This window comes from Fundulus heteroclitus, chromosome 12 (genome assembly GCF_011125445.2).
Source record: "Fundulus heteroclitus isolate FHET01 chromosome 12, MU-UCD_Fhet_4.1, whole genome shotgun sequence".
Lineage (NCBI taxonomy): Eukaryota > Metazoa > Chordata > Actinopteri > Cyprinodontiformes > Fundulidae > Fundulus > Fundulus heteroclitus.
Genome location: NC_046372.1, coordinates 18,985,347 through 19,004,729, shown reverse-complemented (window position 1 = coordinate 19,004,729; position 19,383 = coordinate 18,985,347). Strand labels below are relative to the sequence as shown.

General features: G+C 39.6%; 1 protein-coding gene across 50 annotated transcripts in view; it reads left to right on the top strand.

The window, feature by feature from the left end:
* Nucleotides 1-19,383, top strand: part of LOC105920517 (calcium/calmodulin-dependent protein kinase type II subunit beta) — a 100,033-nt gene that overhangs the window by 57,774 nt on the left and 22,876 nt on the right. For 14 of the 50 annotated variants that reach the window (XM_036144143.1, XM_036144146.1, XM_036144140.1 and 11 more), the window contains exons 12-15: nt 2,160-2,202; nt 7,276-7,371; nt 15,090-15,124; nt 16,934-16,966. In XM_036144143.1, coding sequence (XP_036000036.1) covers nt 2,160-2,202; nt 7,276-7,371; nt 15,090-15,124; nt 16,934-16,966 — 207 coding nt within the window. Of the gene's footprint in view, nt 1-2,159; nt 2,203-7,275; nt 7,372-15,086; nt 15,125-16,933; nt 16,967-19,383 lie in introns of all 50 variants that reach the window. The other 36 variants (XM_036144184.1, XM_036144161.1, XM_036144156.1 and 33 more) reach the window with 5 other exon arrangements.

Below are 19,383 nucleotides of genomic sequence, written 5' to 3'. Positions count from 1 at the left end.
AGGACCGATAAGGCTGAAGCTTGTCGGTCCGTGAGGGCCGTCCGATACCAGTTTTCGGCACCCATCCCTACTCACACTACTACTTAAAATCTGCGTTTTGAATTTGGAAAAGGCAGAGAAATGCTGGTGATGAATGGGATCACGAATGTGATGTTTGTGGAAGTTTTATAAAATTAACAATTTTGGAAAGGTTTGACAAAGTATGGACTTTTATTTCACTATGAATAAAAAGAAAACAAATTTGCATTTCCACACTTTGATACCTAATCTTTTGTATAAAAGTCCATTCACTCGTCAACCCAGCCATTCATTCATTCATTCATTCATTCATTCAGTGGTTGTTACAGCCTGGCTCATGGGTTATAACAAGAAACAGGAAAGGAAACGAAAGAACAGTCCACAGATATATATTCTAACAAAAAAATGAGCAAAAACTAAAAACATTATGGTCTGTCAAATCAGCAAAATCAGTTATCAAGAATCAAGAATCTTTATTGGGTTACCATAGTGAATTTGTTTGGATACAGACACTTGCTCAAGATGCATAAATATAACATATAACACACAGACACAACAAGACATAATATTTCCACACTTTATTTTTTTAAATAAATTAAATTGGTTTATTGCAATGACCAACATGCTTCTTGAGAAGCCTAAAGCATTGCAAATCGTCTTTATTTTCCGATAAGACTCATATCGGAGTCAAAAAAGTCTGATAGCAGTCCCTTTGCAAAGGAATTGAATGACTGTGTCGTAATCATTTAATCCCTCATTTATAGAAATGTGCTATCAGACATTCCCTAATAAATTAAAAGTGTACAAATAGGCATTACCAATAGTGTGTCATAGCATGAGAACTTCTCAGCAGGGGCCGATAACCCTGACAGCTTTTGGAAAGAAGCTGTCATTGAGTCTATTAGTTTTGATTTAATGCTTCTGAAGCATTTAACTGATGGAAGTGGGTCAAACAGCGCATCGCTCGGGTGGGAGGGATCTGTAGCAATACGTCTGGCCCTTTCCTGGACTTTTGCTGCATAAACAGTGTCCAGATCTTGTACACGGCATCCCACAATCCCCAGTGCAGACCTCACCATCCGTGCTAAATCCTTCATTCATTATGTTAATGTGAATGGGTAAAAATTTTGAATCTAGTAATAATATACGAAAACCAAAATGCAAACAAATGTGGTCAGGAGGACAAGGATGGCTGAGATGGGGAGAGAAAAGCCCATTTCCCCAGTCCTACACAGAATTGTGACATGAATGTAGGGAGTAAGGTCCATTTTAGGTGTTCTTTACCAATTTTCATTTTGCACTCCTGCCAATGGATTCACTCAAATCCCTCCATTCATTCATCTGTCCGTCCATTATTGGCGCTTCAGGTGATTTACCATTGGATCCCTCTGCTGTATACCTGCTATAAGATTAATGTTTCATTAAATGACATTTTTTTGGTCTAGTTTATAGATTTGTAGTTCAAAGCTATGTTTGACCCTGTTTAACAGATAGGACCTTAAGCTGTAAGAAGAAGATTGTTGAGACTAGATCCTTCCCTCTGTGCTGCTTCCTTTGCCTTTTCTTTCTTTCTTTCTTTCTTTCTTTCTTTCGTGTTTCTGTTTTTGCATTTGGCAGACACTTTTATCCAGAGCGACTTACAAACAATTACACGCTTGTTTCTGGTTGACAGACTTCCATCTCACACATTTAGTTACTATGCAACTCTCCCCTTTTCAAATACAGTACAATAGGAGTTAGAATATTTAGTTCATTGATTAATATTAAATCAAGAATTTAAAAAGTGTGAGGAGCTCCAGGTAACAATTTGATATTTTTGCTTTTGCTTCTCCAGTTTGATTAAATCTTGAAGTTGAAATGACGTTTTTGTTGTTAATAAAAATGTCTAAAACATTGTTTGATTGCAAGCTGAGTGGATGCTCTTTTTAGCGTTTCTCCAGAAACAGCATTATTAGAGTCGTATTTATTTTTGCTGTTCCCTCAATGAATGTCTATGATTCAGCAGTATTTCATCAATGTTTTAAAATTGAACCAGAATGTAAAAAGGTCTGGACAATGGTTGATTAATTACCTGCACCATAGAGTTTCTGGTAGATAAAAACGTTAATTGATTCTGATGACATTTTTTTTGTTCCTCTTAGGGGGCGATTCTTACCACCATGCTGGTTTCTCGAAATTTCTCAGGTAAGACTGTTAGAGTGACTTTATTTACAGGTTGTCTATGAATTAGTACTAGCCAATAACTCTCTTTAAGAGTAACTAAAATGTCTGTTGAACTCTTGCAAGCCTGTTATACTGTAATCTGGTGCATGCCATCATCTTAGAAGAACTTTGTCTGAAACCCGACTGAACAATCCTGTTACGTCGGGTTTCAGAGGCATGCTAAAATGATGGCAGGCCTCTTTTTAACAGGTAATAACAAATCACTCTTCTCCCTTAACCTAAGGCTATTAGTTTGAAGTTTTTAGAGCATGTTTTAAAAAGCAAAATCCCATTATCATTTCATCGCTGATCAACTTCAGTGTTTCCTTCGACTACAAAATATTTGATTAGTTTAACAGTTTTTAAAACAGCGACGTCTCACAGATTCAAGATAGAGGCTGAAAGCTCAAAGTGATGAAACAGAACTACTTTGTTTCACCGGTTTGACCAAATGTTCCTAACGGAGTGTAAACCTGCAAACGTGAGAAAAGACGGAACATGATCGTCACCTGCCATCCACTACTTAAAAATAACTAAATCATCTTCCCACAGTAACAACTTTGTTGACGAAGAGTGTTTTGCTCAGTTCACTGATCAGAAAAAGATGTGTTTTTAATATTTCCAATTGGGTTTTAACCAGTTAGATTTTATTTATATTGCGCCAATTCACGATACATGTCATCTCAAGGCACTTTACTAAGGCAATATTCCAGAGGTGAAAAAATGAAACGCTGGAAACCTGTTTAATATGTGATTTAAATGATATATCCTGGTCAAAAATAACACCAAGGTTATTTTTTAATTTATTACCAGAGGCCAATTCAATGCCATCAAGATAAAGTGATTGATTAAGTTGTAATCCAAAGATTACAACTTCTGTCTAGTCAGAATTTAAAAGCAGGAAATATAAATTCATCCACGTTTTGATGTCATCAAGACATGCCTGTACTCGAAGTAATTGATTGGATTCATCAGGATTTATGGATAAATATAGCTGAGTGTTATCAGCATAACAGTGGAAATTAATCCCATGCTGTCTGATAATTTTACTAATCCGAAGCGCATATATATATATATATATATATATATATAGTAAAAAGAATTGGTCCAAGGACTGAACCCTGCGGTACTCCACAGTCAGAGATGGTCAAGCTAAGACTTTCCCAATTTCTTGTTGCATTTCTATCACCCGACTGTGAATGCCGGTCCAAAACAAAATGATGTCCAAGAACTTTGGATCTGATTTTCTGGCTGTACCTGAACTTCCACAATATAATATAGGAAACACTGAATTTGATCTTAAAGCTGGAGATGCATAATGTCTTTGGTCTTGTCTTTGTATGTCTGTATATCCTTATATTAGGCATCTTTTCCTACATCTTTGTCAGGGTTTTGAACCTGCAAGGTAATAGAGAATGAAGATTTGCCCCCTATCTTCTTTGAAACCTTTAATAACTTATTTTTAACCGCAGGAGTTGACCTTTTTTTTTTTATATCTAATAATGATGAAGTTTACCATAAATCCAAAACAGTTTCACTTAATGGCGCATTTTCTACCTTGTTGTGGTCAGTGAAATAAAAGTTGTTAGAGAAATACAAATGCATTTTCCACCATAATACCGAATCTCCCAGGAAAAATAAAAAAAAACTTTTAAAGCCATCAAACCTGGAGAAAACATGTTACAAAATGAATATTACTGTTTCAAGATAAAACCCTCGCTGGAGCGGCCTGCTCTGAAACTTTCCAGATAATATCTGTCCTTCGTTTAGAGTGAATCATTAAGAGTTTGTGTTGGTGTAAAATATATTTGTGTGTTCTGTGTTGCGTTCATGTGCCTCTGCTGACACGCTGCTTTATTAAACATGACTCACAGCGGGCTTTCTGACTCTGTAAGCTGCACAGTTGGAAAGCGTCTGAGGATCCACTTTGGGACCACTCAGCCGACTCCCACAGTCACACTCACACTCACACTGACCCAGGCGTAGAACTCGGCCGTTTCACCTCACTCAAACACCTTTTCTCCCTCCATTTCATCTTGGGAGGAACCGGTACTCCATTATAAGTGTGAGGCCATCAGGTGGATGAGTCAGAGAACAAGAAAGAACTGCAAAGGTTTTTTTTTAAAAAAAAAAGCATCTAAGCCATCAGTGGAAGAGAGTTGCTGCACATTAAATCAAAGCAAATGCCAGCAGAAGTACTTTTTCCATTGGGTTGCTGTATTTTCAGCATCTTTTATGACTCATGCATTATACAAAGAGTGTAGCTGTACAAACAGAGGTGGTGCTATTTTTTTCCTTGAGTTGATGTACTACTTTGGCTGTAACAATACCATAAAAAGCTACAGGATATTTTGGAATATGATTAATCTAGCTGCAAAATGAAACGCAGCCAACATTCATACGTCAAGTAAAACTGGCAGTTTCTGAGGTCAGCAAGCACTAACACAAACCGCATCAATATTACCGTTGGCTAAATTCTCCGTCATCGCCATCATCATCATACTAACATTAAGGCTTTTACTGAGGAAACATGCAGTAGAGTGTTAAGCTTCAAACAGAAAAAGGATAAGGCTTGTTTCTCTCCCTGACATCTTTCTCTCCCGACCCTCCCGTCTGACCAGCAGATTCATTAATGGCAGAATCTACCAGATAATGTCGCTGCTCACACAGTTTCAGTCAGAAGTTAACACCCAGTCATCATGGGCATGGATGCCATCTGCATTTTGGGCTTTTAATTGTTTATTGTAAGAATTCGTTTTTGCTGGATGGATTGATTGTCTAACAAACTAGAGCAATACATTTAAAAACAAATTAAGTGTTCATGTTTGATTGTGTGTTTTTATTTTCTCTAATCCACATGGTGTCTAAATTATACAGGCTCAAATATCTGCCTACATTCACAGAAGTGGTTTATTAATGACAGATAAAAAATTGCCATTGATAATCAGGATTGATTGAAGCACTTTGTCTTTGCCAATATAAAAAGTATTTGTTACTTGCTCTTATTTGATTAGTTAGTATACAGAGCAATGGGAAACTCCATTCTCACTCACTGATAATTTCCAAGATCACCAGTTCAACTTTTTTTATGTAAGCATATTTCTTCACATAGGCCACAAATTGTCTCTCGCCAGTTAAATTAGTTTGATTGTTTAGAAGCAACCCAGGAGCTAACCAGACTCAAGCCTCATGCGGACCAAAACATTCAATTCAATTAAATTTAATTTATATAGCGCCAATTCATGAATCATGTCATCTGAAGGCACTTTCCAAAATCAAATTCAATCAAATTATACAGATTGGTCAGAAAAAAATTCCTCTCTAAGGGAACCAGTTGATTGCATCAAAGTCCCGACAAGCAGCATTCACTCCTGGAGAAGCGTAGAGCCACAGGGAGAGTCGTCTGCATTGTCCATGGCTTTGCAGCAATCCCTCTTGCTGAGCAAGCATGAAGCGACAGTGGGAAGAAAAACTCCCCATTAACGGGAAGGAAAAACCTCCGGCAGAACCAGAACCAGGCTCAGTATGAACGGTCATCTGCCTCGACCAACTGGGGGTTACAGAAGACAGAGCAGAGACACAACAAGAGAGACAAAAAAGCACAGAAGCACACATTGATCCAGTAATCTGTTCTACATTAGATGGTAATAGCGGGTGATCTGTCTTCCCTGGATGATGTCACAGCTAACAGAACGCCAGACCAGGTGTACCTACTATGAAGATAAACAAGAGAGAGAACAAAAAGTTAAAAGCTGAAATAACACCAGATAATGCAAAATGGAGAGCAGTAGGAGAACTGAGCAGAGTGAGAAATATAGACCCTGATGTCCTATAGCAGCATAACTATAGAGGTAGCTCAGGGTAACATGAGCCACTCTAACTATAAGCTTTGTCAAAAAGGAAAATTTTAAGATTAGTCTTAAAAGTAGACGGGGTGTCTGCCTCACGGACCAAAACTGGGAGTTGGTTCCACAGGAAAGGAGCCTGATAGCTAAAGGATCTGCCTCCCATTCTACTTTTAGAGACTCTAGGAACCACCAGCAGACCTGCAGCCTGAGAGCGAAGTGCTCTGTTAGGAACATACGGGGTAATCAGAGCTCTGATATATGATGGAGCTTGATTAAAGCCTCTACTTGAAACGCCCCCTTATGCGCGCCTGATATCTGTAGCTGTCCACATGGACTAGCTTAATGGCCGCTGAGGCAAAGTTTGAGCTGTTGGGACGAGTTAAAGTGAGCCTGAAAACTCTGGACCAGCTATCAAGCATGGTGGTGGCTGAATCATCATGTGTGGGGTTTTGATGCTAAAGTCAACCCTGGGAATTTGCTGAGTAAATTAAATAATGATGACTGCCTTAAACTGATTTAACCTTATCACAAATCAAGAGTTAGTTGAAAACGGTTTATTTCTCTGATAGAGGCGCGATACCTACCAGGCACCAATGATAAATAAAGCAGGCTAATGTTCAGCTTGGTTAAACATCTTTCCAAAGTGCTAACATTACCCTTATTACAAATATGTAGATGATGTTTCAGAGTGGGGAAAACCAAATAATTCTAGTAATCTTATCAACTTTAACAAATATCCTGCTATAATAATGCCAGAAGCTTGTTGATCGCCATAAGAAGTATGTGGCTGAGCTGTGTCCTGCCAAGGGACATTTCAGTCTGTTTGCACAACTCTAACCCCCGTCTGGTTTATAGAAAATGAGCAATACATTGAAACTTGGGCTCTTGTTGTTTTTGGAAATCTTTAAAGTAGGTTGTCGTATAATTAAAAGAAATAGTCAACGGACCAAAATGAATGGCATTCGTCCCAAGAATGACTGGATGTATAATTCTTCCCTGAACTGTAAATTAATCTCCATCAACGAGGCCTTCCTGTTCTTCTACCTCCCGCTGACTGACTCGCACTCGTCCTCCCCTCCTCCTTAATATGACATCGACCTTTTCTTCATCTTTCCCTCGTCCATCACCTTTTTGATCCCTTCCCCTCTCCTTTGATGTCTAACTCTTTCTCTTCACGTGTTACTGGGTTTTTTTGGATCCCTAACAGTCGGCAGCAGGCAGACCACCGCTCCGGCCTCTGTGACTGCGGCCGCGGCAGCTGTGGCCGCAGCCGCCGGCACCACCGCAGGGCTGGTGGAACAAGGTAGCACGGTGGCTCACCCAGGGCATGCCACCCCGCTCCCTCTCTGCTCCTTTCTCTGTGTATTTCATTCTCTTGATCTTCGACCTCCTTCTAAAACTTCATCTCTTTCCTTCACCCCTCCCTGAGGATGGGCGTCCAGAGCATGATGGCTGACCACACGACTAACTACATCTGTCCATCAAATCATCAGATGCAGGACTAGCTTAGTTTTCATCCAATTATTTAGCCTAAATTGTGTTTTTTTTAGTGCTCTTTGTTTGTGCAAGTGAACATTTTTAATGTGTAAATCCACATGAATATGGACCCAGAGTATATTTTATGATATATATGTACTGATATATATTTCATTTTTTGAGGAGAACTCTTTGAAATCATAAGAATGACCAATGAGCAACTTTTTTAATACACTGAAAAAACGGATCTAAAAGTAAGTAAAATGTTCTTAAAGGTAGTGTATCTGTCCTTGATTTGAGCAGGTAAATAAGATTATTTGCCAATGGAATGAGTAATTTGACCCCTAAAATAAGATAATTAGACATCCTGCACTTGAAATAAGAGGATGGAGATGAGTTGTTCCTATTTTAAGTGCAAATATCTTATTCAATTGGCCAATCATCTTATTTAGCTGCTCAATTCAAGGACAAATGCACTCATTTTAAGAACATTTTACTTATTTTTAGCTCAGTTTTTGCAGTGTATACGAAGAGGTGGTTTACCTACAAGACATTACCGTCTACTGTAGATTAATCTTATAGTGGTAAAGTTTTTAATGATACGTAACAGATTATTTAAGCTGTGTATGATTACTTTACATCATTGTTTTAATAATCGATTGTGAGGATAACGGATGAAAGCCTAGCTACTACTGCGAACACTTGTCACCTCCTGTCTGAGATCTAATGGTGTGGCTGCCATGCCTATCACTGCTCTGCCATCACTCTGTTTCATCCTCTCCCCCTTTACACAGAGCATGGCCTTGGTCCCGTCAGACTGATGTTCTGTCCTTCTGTTTCCTCTCAGTCTCTCACAGTCATCTAACGTGTCCACACCCCCATTTTGCATCCGTCCCTCTTCCTTTCGTCTAACATTTCTACCTCTCTGATTGTCATCTCCCTTCACCCCACCCCAACTCTTCTCCATGACTTCATCAGGTTCCCCTCCAGGTTTCCATGTTCCCAAAACGTGTCTCTCCACCTCAGCTGTTCCTCTTCACTCTTCTTTCCTTCTCTTTTCTTTTCTCTGTCGGACAATGACACTGGAAAGTTCACCCCCTGCAACTTTGAAGGATGGAACTGCCCGAGAGCTGTCAGTGAATGCTGCATGGGGCACTGGACTGGTGCATGCGCTGCTGCACAAAAGGGAGTTTTTGGTGCATGATGAACACTGCAAATGATGCAAGACTGGGCATGCTCACATAGAGTCAAAAGCCTTCAGGATGCTGGTTTAGTACTTAGCTTTATTTAAGGTGTTAAAAGACTGCCGTCTGACCTGCTTCATAGCTGTATGTAGTTACTGATGTCGATCTCTATAAACAGTCCTTTTTAATGGTAGATTTTTATATCGGCATGCACTGAGTGAACAGAAATACGGTTACAACTTTTTTGCACTTGGATCACTCTGTAAGCTGATTTTTATTTAGTTTTTAGTTTAAGCAAGGTATGGACACAGCCTGGGACTTTAAAGCTTTATTAACGAAAAGAAGTGGGAGAAGAAAACAAGTCTAAGAGCCAGAGGACTTCAGGAGCAGCCGTTTCATTTGCTTTGGGACCAAGTTTCTGGTCCTACCTTCAGTGGGACGTTCCAACAAAACCACAATTGTTTCACGTAAAATATGACTGCAGAGAGCTGCTATTAAAGCACGAGGCATCTGCAACATTTTGATCCTTTCAGCAGTTTAATCGGCCCAAAGAACGGTAACACTGAGCTAATCCACGATGACTTCACAGTACGTTGTTCACAATACGGTGCCTTGCAATCAGCTCTATTTTGGCCACAGCACACAACTGCAAACCTACTGAGAAATGGTCGAGAACCTGTTGACGGGAAATCAATGTATCATGCACTCTGCAAACCTCGGTTCTATTGACAGAGTGGTAAGAAGAAGACAGGCGTTGCTGAGAGAAAGTTCAATTTGCAGCCATGTTTACGTTTGTGAAAACTGCACATCAACCTTCGTAGTGTGGGAATGTTTTCTTTTTTTTTCAGCAGGGAGAGAGTAGCTGTTACAGGCTGCAAGCGAGCATATCGTAAAAGATAACATTAAATGGATTAGATCAAAGCGTATGCATGTGGACAAGGGAAAGTCCAGACCTAAATCTAAGTCAGAATTTGGGGAAAGTTTGAAAATTGTTGCTTTCCATCCAATGTGCTTAAGGTTGAGCTATCTTTTGCTGAAGACCAGACATTGTTTTCCTTCAAGCTTCGTAATTATGCACATAATTGCATAAAACCCAATTGAAATACATTTGCCTTTGGGGCTGTAACAAGACGAAAGCCCCTTTGCAAGGCCCTGTAAGTTTAGATGTGCAAACACAACTAATGATTTGTCAGACTGGTTGCCTGTGCATGGCCGTGAAGATTTGTCACACGTCAAACGGAACAAGCAAACGTTTTACTGCCTTTAGATGTTTTCAGAATGAGAGAAATGTTCAGGCAACAGGTTTGAAGAAACATTGCATCACATTTTACTTTGAAACTCTTAAGAATTGGTTACATTTCTGGGCTGTGATTAGAGACAACAGTTCAGTTGTTAATTATTGTTTTTGTTTCCATAGCTGAAATTTCCGCGTGTTTATTGCGTCAAATTCGTCATAATGTCTTTGTGGCCACAGTCAGGTCGTCTCATATATTACTAATAATCTTTGCAGATTACATAAACCCATTTAAAGGCAACGGGACCCAAGGTCAAACCCTCCTGATGATGTAAAACATGGATCTAAACATCAGCTTGTTCCAGCCTCGTTTTTCTTGAAAAATGTTTAATTTTCTCTCGTCTGAGCTGGCCTCTGTTGATGAAAACCACTTAACCAGACGGTAATAACTCTGACATGACAGCGTAGCTGTCAGCTGAGGAGATGTAAGTGGTGGCTGTGTCCTTGTTTCCGTGCTCCACGGGGACCCCTCGGTCTTCTCCATGTCCCTCAGCCTCCACCAGGCTCCAATCAAATATTTATAGTGATCTGCTTCTCCAGCTTAGACTGGAGGCCCTGTTCCATTTTGTACGCCATGCACACAAGTGCAGTCCCATCTAGTGGTAGCTGTGCTGGTTTACGCAGGAGCACAGGAGATGCTGCTGCGTTTTAATGAGCAGATCTTCCAGGCAGTCTTGCACCTGAGTGCAGCTTGTTCCGGCCTGTCCATGTGAATCCATGCTCATCCTTGCTCTGTTCCTGCAGTGATGCATCTTGCTATTTTTAACAGATTTTTGTCCGTTTGTTTTTAATCTGTTCTTCCTCTCTCTTCTCGCTTCATGTGTAATTTTTGGCAAGGTAAGGAGCGCCCCCTGTTTCCACCCCTGCGGTTTCAAATAACCTCCCGTGTATTCAGATTTTTAAGGTTTCCTCAGAGCTCCCTCACTTTAAAAACAAATTTTTTATGTGCATCTGTGACATGTATAGCGTCTGGAAGCTCATTGAGACTGCTTTCGCTCACCCTCCCTCACTTCTCCTCTCCTTTCATGTCCTCTCCTCCTCTGACAAACAATCAGAGAATGGGAGAGGATGAACTTGACTCTTTTCTGACCTCCTTCTCCTGCAGAAGCACGCAGCGTTCGCAAGTAGACTGAAGAGAAAGCACGCAACAATAAATAGTGCACATTCATGCCACTGTCTCCTCTATTCATATTATATTCTGCTTATTTAGCGTTTCTTTTGCTCCCCCCCTTACAGCTGAATATGAACATTTACTTAAGCATGAGATGCTTGATCAGTGAAGCAGACATGTGGGAGTTACTGCATTTCCCTTTCCTTCCTATTGTTATGTTCTTTTTTTTATCAACTCTTTCTGCTTTTAAATGTTTAAACATACCTTTACAGTTTAGTCCCATAAAAATCCTTCGCAAATCCAAACTTCTGTCTCTTTTTAAATGTGACTTTCTTTGGAGCATGTTTAGAGACGAACATAAAAAAAAAAAAAAATCAGACGGAGACCAAGATGTTCCAAAAAGGAGAGGAAAGAGGGAGATGAAAAAGGAGAGAGGGAAAACGGGGGGGAAAGAGAACATGCCAGACTTCCAGAAATAGTGTTTTTACGTAACCGGCGGCATGCTGATGTGATTGCATCTGATTAGACTTGAAATTGCACTCAGCCACTTGAAAAGTCCCAGCAAGGACTTCTCCCGGGGAAGTAAGAAAGGAATAAGTTTAACTCATCAACCAGCAGGTCATGTGTTATTCCCTAAAAAACGCACCCACAGTAACATAAAACACACAGTTTGCTCCCATTTAGGTTATAATGTAGGTATTTCACAATGACATAAAATGATCTAACCTGATATAGTTCAGTTAAGTTTATTTATATGCTGCCAGTTCAAATCAGATGTTAACTCATAATAGCACACTAAAACATGTACAAAGATCTAAACTTTATTTTATTCAGTGGTGAAAAATAATCCCATGTTAAAAAAAACTTGTGTAAAATGTAAATATGTATTTTTTATTTAAATTGAACAGAGTCTTTAGGTGGTTTTAATTGGTAATCATGGACTTCCTGTTTCTATGGGATATAAACAAGATGTGACACAGGGGTCAATTTCTGCCAGCCCAATGAACCTCACCACGGGTTGCCAAGTATCCATAATAACCATTAAGCCGTATCTACATCCTAGCTGTTTTTCTTTTTGGGAGACATGCCAAAAATATTTACTTTTATGTCCTACTGTCACAAATGTAAATGTATTCAGTTTGTTAAATACTAACAGGAGCTGTGTGCACCTACATGTGGGTCTAGGTTGAAATTAAACATTGTCCTGGATTTCCAGAGTTCCTAGAAATGTTCTTAGTGTACATGGCATTAACTGTCCACTTAACACTAGGACATTTAAAATAAAAAGCTGCAGGTCTATACTAGCAAAGTGAAAATGTGTCTCCTTTCTTTCACAATAGCGATCCAAAAGATATGTCCAAATGACCACAGAAGTGGTTCAGCAAACCAACAACTTCTCTCTTCTCATGAACACCTCAGTCCCCAGACCTACAGAAAAGCTGTGGAGTGTGGTGAGGGGATAGGAGCATAAAAAATGATTATTTTAGGAATGTGTATTGCTCCTTTTCACTGTATTTTTTGTGATGAGTATAAAGTGGCAGTGAAAATTACTACAAAATTTCAAAAAGGTTTTTCCACTATAGCTAAATCTAAAGCTGCATGCAGTCTAGAGACTCACTGACACAAGAATTGGTCTAAGACCTTCCAGATATTTAACAGGCGTCTTCATGGGGCTGGAAGATATGGCAAAAAAGCATATTGATATAATAGAAACCATATTGTTCTATATCAATAATTATTAACAAATTCAAAACAGATATGTTAAGTGCAGCCCTGTCCATTTTATGCTGTTGCTTAGCGACCTATTTTTATATACAAAACACACAAACACTGAATTCAAACTTAACCCTTTATTCAACAAACTTTTTACTAAACTGCAAGTTTTTAAAAAAGAAAAAAGAACGCGTGCTCTCTGAACTCTTTGAAGGGGGCGGAGCTTGGCGACAGAGCGGTCCTGGGTCTGCGTTGTGATTGGTTGGGAGGATGTAATGACCTAATAGGTCAGGTAGGTTAATATTAACCTACATGGCTAGAATGCAAAAGGGAAGGAAAACTGTTATTCTGTTGAACTTTTTATTGACCTTTTTTCTAACATCTATATACATTTATTGATCGATATATATCGTTATTGACTTATTGTCCACCCCTACCTCTTTATCTGACCTAACATTAAAAATTAACAACTGTTCTGCTAAATGGTACTAAAATATTCTCAGTCAATTATATTTTTAAATGAAAACATAGCATATATTCTTCCATTAAAACTGACAGTGGAAAAAATAATTCAGTAAAGTGCTGTCAATTGTACATTATCAGTTAAATAGTAATAAGACTTGTTAATATTGCAACCTTTGTTTTTCTGGTGGACAATGAACAACATGTCTGACACACAGCAATAGACAGTCAGAGCAGACTGGGCTTTTTCAAATGACAACCTTTGTTAATCATACCAATGCTCGACTTTTGTTGTTTCCATGCGAACTTAAAAAAATCCACGTTGTAGCATGTTTGTCATTGCGCATTAAGAGAACTGTGGTTATCAAACTTAAATTCAATATGCTTTCACCTAAAGTTGTCTAAATGCTGGGCCTGTCAACAGTGCAATAGTCCATTAAAACTCATTGCTTTTGTGCAATGGAAGTTTTTTATTGAACATTTGCCCTTACATTTTCACATGTCAGATACAAGAATATACAACTTTGAAGCATTTAACAAAAATAGCACAGATTCATGCATCCACTGTTAAATATGCTGGCTCAGATTTCGAGCCCCTCTGGGGGAACGTTCCCTCAACGCGGTCCGACCTCCTTCAAACCGTTCCTGGGCAGAAACACCTCGAATAGCAGAAATGCCTTACAGGCTGTTCTCAGCTTGCAGTTTCCACTAGCTGTTGCAAGGGATAGTCAGAGTTAATGTTCATCAGAGAACTGAGTCTAAAGTACTCCCCCCCCCACTCTCACCCCCTTCCTCATTACCCTTCATTAGAGAGCAGATCGAAAACTAATCCTCCCCAAGGCCTCCACAGGCAGGGCTTATTGTCGGGTTTACATGGCCACCGCTCGTGGTGGCCATCTTTTTTTCAGTTTTCCTCTAGTCCTGAAGGGAGCATTGGACTCAGCCTTGAAAAACAATAAATCAGAGTACATTTTTATTTCACTGACAACAACGGTCTTATTATTCACCCCTGAAATTAGCTTTATGCTAAAGTAAACATGAAATTCCGGTTAAATGAAGCTCTCATCAATCTCAGTCCAAGGCGTCGGATGAAAAGACTCGATGAGAACCCAGATACACGTTCAGTTTGGCCAACAAAAGCACAGCTTATTTGAATTGCATCCTGTTTTCGATGGAAGCAACACTGTGAACACTCGAATGACGCTAAAATGAGTCACTAACTTAAAACGGTGCTGGAAATTGAAGGTAGGTGTGATGTCTTATCTAGAAAGTGTCACTTTGACGCAAAAATAGGACCCAGACGATAGGTGCTTTTTGTCTGTCTAACTAATGCTCCTCTGCTAATTTTTGCGTTATTTAAGAATAAACGATTTGACTACAAAGTTGGGCTGGACAATATTAAAAAAACGTGAAAGTGGCTGCGATTAACCCATTTTTTTCTTACATCTACATTTTCCTTTATCACTATACTCCCACCACTTCCCCAAGCTTTAGCCTCTATGTCACCAAGATCTAGACCAGGTGTGGACATGCAGTACAGCAGAAGTCCATCCAACTTGCCAAATCTATAATTTTGTCCTGCATCCAAGCAGTCCTTCTTCATATTTTGTATTCAGTATATTGTGCAGCTCAACTACATAGCTCAGTTAGAGAACCGATATATCTTTAGAAAAGGCAATGAATGTTTTCTTTGAAGGCTTCATTGTAAGCCAAAGAGTAAAATCAACTCTAAACGCTGAATGTTTAACTGTTGTTTTCCTTACATTTTGCATTTGCAGCAGCCAAGACCTTGCTCAACAAAAAGGCAGATGTTAAGGTAGGAGATCATTATCTCCCGCACTCTTTTCAATCTCTCTTTCTCTTTCTTTATCTTTGCTACGCAGTCTGTCTCCTCTTCCGCTTGCTGATGTTTTTTTTTTAATTATTATTTTTTTTGCCTTGCTTCCTTTTTTTGTCAAACAGCTTTATTGTCTTGTTGCTTTTTCTTGTGATAGATGCTGGATTTTTGGGGCTCATCTTTCACTTGTGTGCATCCAAACAAGGGCTTGTGACTTTTCATATCAGGCAGTTTTTCCTATTTATTAACAGCTCTTGTCTGGATGCACGTCTGTTGTGTTGAGGCTCTTGCACGCTGCTTGCCAGCCCACAGGCTTCCAGTAGTACATCCTTCCAAAAGTGCCCCTTTGTTTTGATCCACCATTATCTGCATCCTCATTATTGAATGTAACCATCTGTTAGCCCTCCTCATCTCATCACTTCCTCTTGCTCTCATCCCACCATCTCGGCCTCTTCCTCCTCCTCTGTCACTGCTTCCTCTTCCTCCTCGCCCCATCTGGTCATTAACCCCACCTTCCCTCTCATCCTTTTAACGAAGACATCTCACCATCCCACGCTCACGGAGACACTCCGCAGTAACACGTCCCACGCAGCGCTTCCATCAGCGCGTCCGCATGCATGACGCCGAAAGCATGGAACATACTGTTCAGTTACGCTGGAGTTTTGCACATTTACGTCTCAGGTGTGCGTTTGTCAGTACGTCTAGTTTGCAAGTTTAAAAAAAAAAAAAAAAAAAAGCAATAAAGCCTGAAAGTGAAAATGTGGGCGTGAGCATGCCTGCACATGGGGAGTGTGTAAGCGTGGGTGTCCGTGCAGGTGCGTGTGTCGTGCGTGAGTTTGCGTGCGTGAACGCCCCCCCCCCCTTCCTCTTCCCTCCTCTTCCTCCCTGCTCGTTCGGTTCAGCAGGGAATGTGACTCCGGTTCCAGGAATAGCTGCCGGTCTGGACCCTGGAAACTCAGACGACAGAAATAGACTCTCACTTCCAGCGCGGCGCGCTCATCGCCTAGCAACAGGCTCCCCACACAATCGCCCCGAAGCATTTCTAAAGCCCGTCCCCTTCACTTGCCGATGTCCCCGCTTTCCTCAATATTTCCTCCCTTGTCTCGATTCTCCTTCCTTCCTCCTCGTGTTTTTTTTTTTTCTTTTGCGGCCTCCTCTGATCGTTTTCCACTCTCTCCAGCTTTCTCTCCCGTCTGGTTCGTTAGGCGCTTCTCAGCTGCAGCACCTGTCCGGTGCGTCCCGGCGGTCTCTCTTTGGCACCAGTTACCCACCACCTTCAGCCTCCTATGCTGCCGGTTACCGCAATTAAAACCACATCATTCAGCATTTCAAACAATGTTGGTCGGTTATTCAGACTGTAACTGTATTTATTGCCAAATGACCTAGAATTGCTTTAGTTTCTATTGACTCTTGTTAAATTTCTAGTCACTTTTCAAAGTGCCATTTTGTTTCTTGTTGCTCGTGATGGTGTTTAAAGAGAGCGTCACGTTTTTTTGCAACCGTTTCGCAAACTTCTTTCTCGTGTGTCTTTTCCCCGATGTCATTCCTTTTCTTGCTCGCACCACCATCCTTTTGCAATCTTCAAAGTCAGACTTCTCTAAAGACGGTCTTTTCTTCCTGACTGCAACTTCCTTCCTTCCTTCCTTTTTTTTTTTTTTTTTGTCGGCAGACGTTGTGTTTGTACTTCAGTCGTCACCATTGCTTGTTTTGTGTTCTCCCAACCTCTTCTTTTTATCTATCATCTGCACAACCATCAATAAATCCATCCCATCAATTACCTGAGGACAGAAACGCAAGTCCAGCTCGACTGTCCAGTACATGGTGAGCATCCTAATTACGCATCTGAGCTTGTTTTTTTTTTTTTTTATTTTGTTCATACTGTTTGATTGACTTTCATTTGCTTTATCCATCTCACTTCCATTCTGTTTGGTAGCATAAATTACAAAGTTTATATTCTAGTTAGTGAAATAGGAAATTATGCACTTTTGAATGCTGCTTCTGAGTTGCAGCAGGTGCCATTTCTCATAGGTGAATTTACCACTAAAATACAGATTCCCCTTTTTTTTTTCATTATCTTTGATAAATTACTTATAAAGGATTATTCTACAAACCAACCCATTTATTATTGTTCCCTAAATTAATCAAAGAAGAAGCACAGCATTCTAAAAAGGAAAATGTTTAAAGAAAGTCTTTGTCCTTTTGATACTGACTCAGGGCTATTCTGGTTATTAAAAAGATGTCTACACTATAGATTGGGACCCTATCTGAGACTTGGACTCAAATCTTTAGAAGCTTTAGACACTCAAAGGCTTGACTTGGACTTGCACTATAGTGTTAGGAAATGACGAGGATTTGTTCCCTAAAGACTTGAGACGAGGTTCAGCTCCGTACACTAAAGATTTCAGACTAGGCTTAGACTCTCTCTGAAGAAGTGAGACTTTGAGACTTTACTTAGAATCGAACTCTAAAGACTCACAACTGGACTTGGGCTCTGGACCCGGGACTCAAGTCTTGTACACAGCCTTTGTCTTAGGCACGTTCACAGACTGTGGGATATTAGAGGTTTGTAACAATCTGCTCATGTTAGCTGTAGAAGTCAGATTTTCTTCTAACTGAACTCTGTATTAAAAGACTTTGTCTTCTCTTGCTGTTAAACTGGTATTATTAAATGAATACACTTCTGGTCCTTTAAAGGAAAACCACTTCCTGGTTGATGGCACATTTTCATAAATTGTCCTTGAACAGAGGTGCATGTCTTTATTATATTTGTAATTAGGTTAAAAAAACAGTTATTATTAAATTAAAAAAAAAATAAGACAAAACTTTTTATAAATGTCTCTTAAACCATTGAATGACATGTTCTAAAAAGACTCGTCCACTGTTCGTGAGGTAAATTAAAAACCTGCTTTGAATTCAGAACCAGGAACAATGTAACTTTATAAGCACAAGAAATGACTTGTAAAGTTCTAAAGTTTATATATATATATATATATATATATATATATATATATATATATATATATATATATATATATATATATATATATATATATATATATAAGTAGTTTCAGCAGTTTCACCTGCATTCAAGTGTTAGACCTTTATAAATAACGTCTCTCTTTTATAAAACAGCTCAAACCAAATAAGTGATGTAAGTAATCTGGAAGAGTATTTAACTTCTCCTCATTGACTTTTCCAGACCTTTTCCTCCTTTCTTCTCCCAGTGGCTCTCCTTTACCACCTGGGAAGCCGTCTGTGGATTTCACCCCTACCCTTCATCTTACTTATCTTCCAGAACCACGTTTGGTACCTTCTCAACAACTCTCTTTGTTTCTGCTCTTCTAATAAATCTTCCTGTGGTCTCCGGTATGACCACAAAGAACATAATTGACTCAGGCTTTCCTGAGCTTTTTCCAAATGCCATGCAGAAGGTCTTGGCCCGCCGACATGGTATGATGGAAGCGCTGATGGCGGCGGAGCTGATCGCCTTCCTCCCTCGTTGTTGCTCTGATGAGGAATCATGTGTCCGGTGCGGTTTGACAGACGAAGACGGGTTTGGTTGATGTGAGGTCGGTGTGTGAGGAGGAGTTTGTCTGGGAATGACTGAGTCTGAGTTAACCGCATGTGAATATATATTTTTTTTATTTTGTTGGCTGTTCAGTGTTTTGTTTTATTGTATTTATTTATTCTGTTCTGCCTCTGTGTGCTGAACTGCTCTCTCCTACTTTCCTCTCCTGTTTAAATTCACTGATGTATAAATGTCATATTATGGTTAGCACATTAACACAGGCACACACACACACACTACTTTTATCCATTAATTTAGATACTATGCTATAAACCTGTGATTCAGCACACCTGAATATGAATTAAGTGTCATTAAATCTTTATTTCATACTAACTCAATCAAGACCAGAGGTTATTATTATATCGATAAGATCGATCAGCCTACTTTCTAAAAGGTTTCTTCCCCTCCTTTTTAAAATCTTCACTTCTACATGGCGGGATTCTTGGCATTAAGTAACCGGTGATCCCGTTTGACCCCGCGCCGATGAGTAGGAACTGCTGAGGTGGAGCAGATTCGCATGGTTAAGATTTTATGTAATGGGAGATGACTTTCTAAAAGTGACTCACTTTGATGATTCACTTCCAATCCCAGCGTTTCGCCCCACTTAGCAATTTCAAGTTGACGTTTTTTTTTTTTTTTCTTCCTCCCAACAGGTTTAATGTAGATGTGA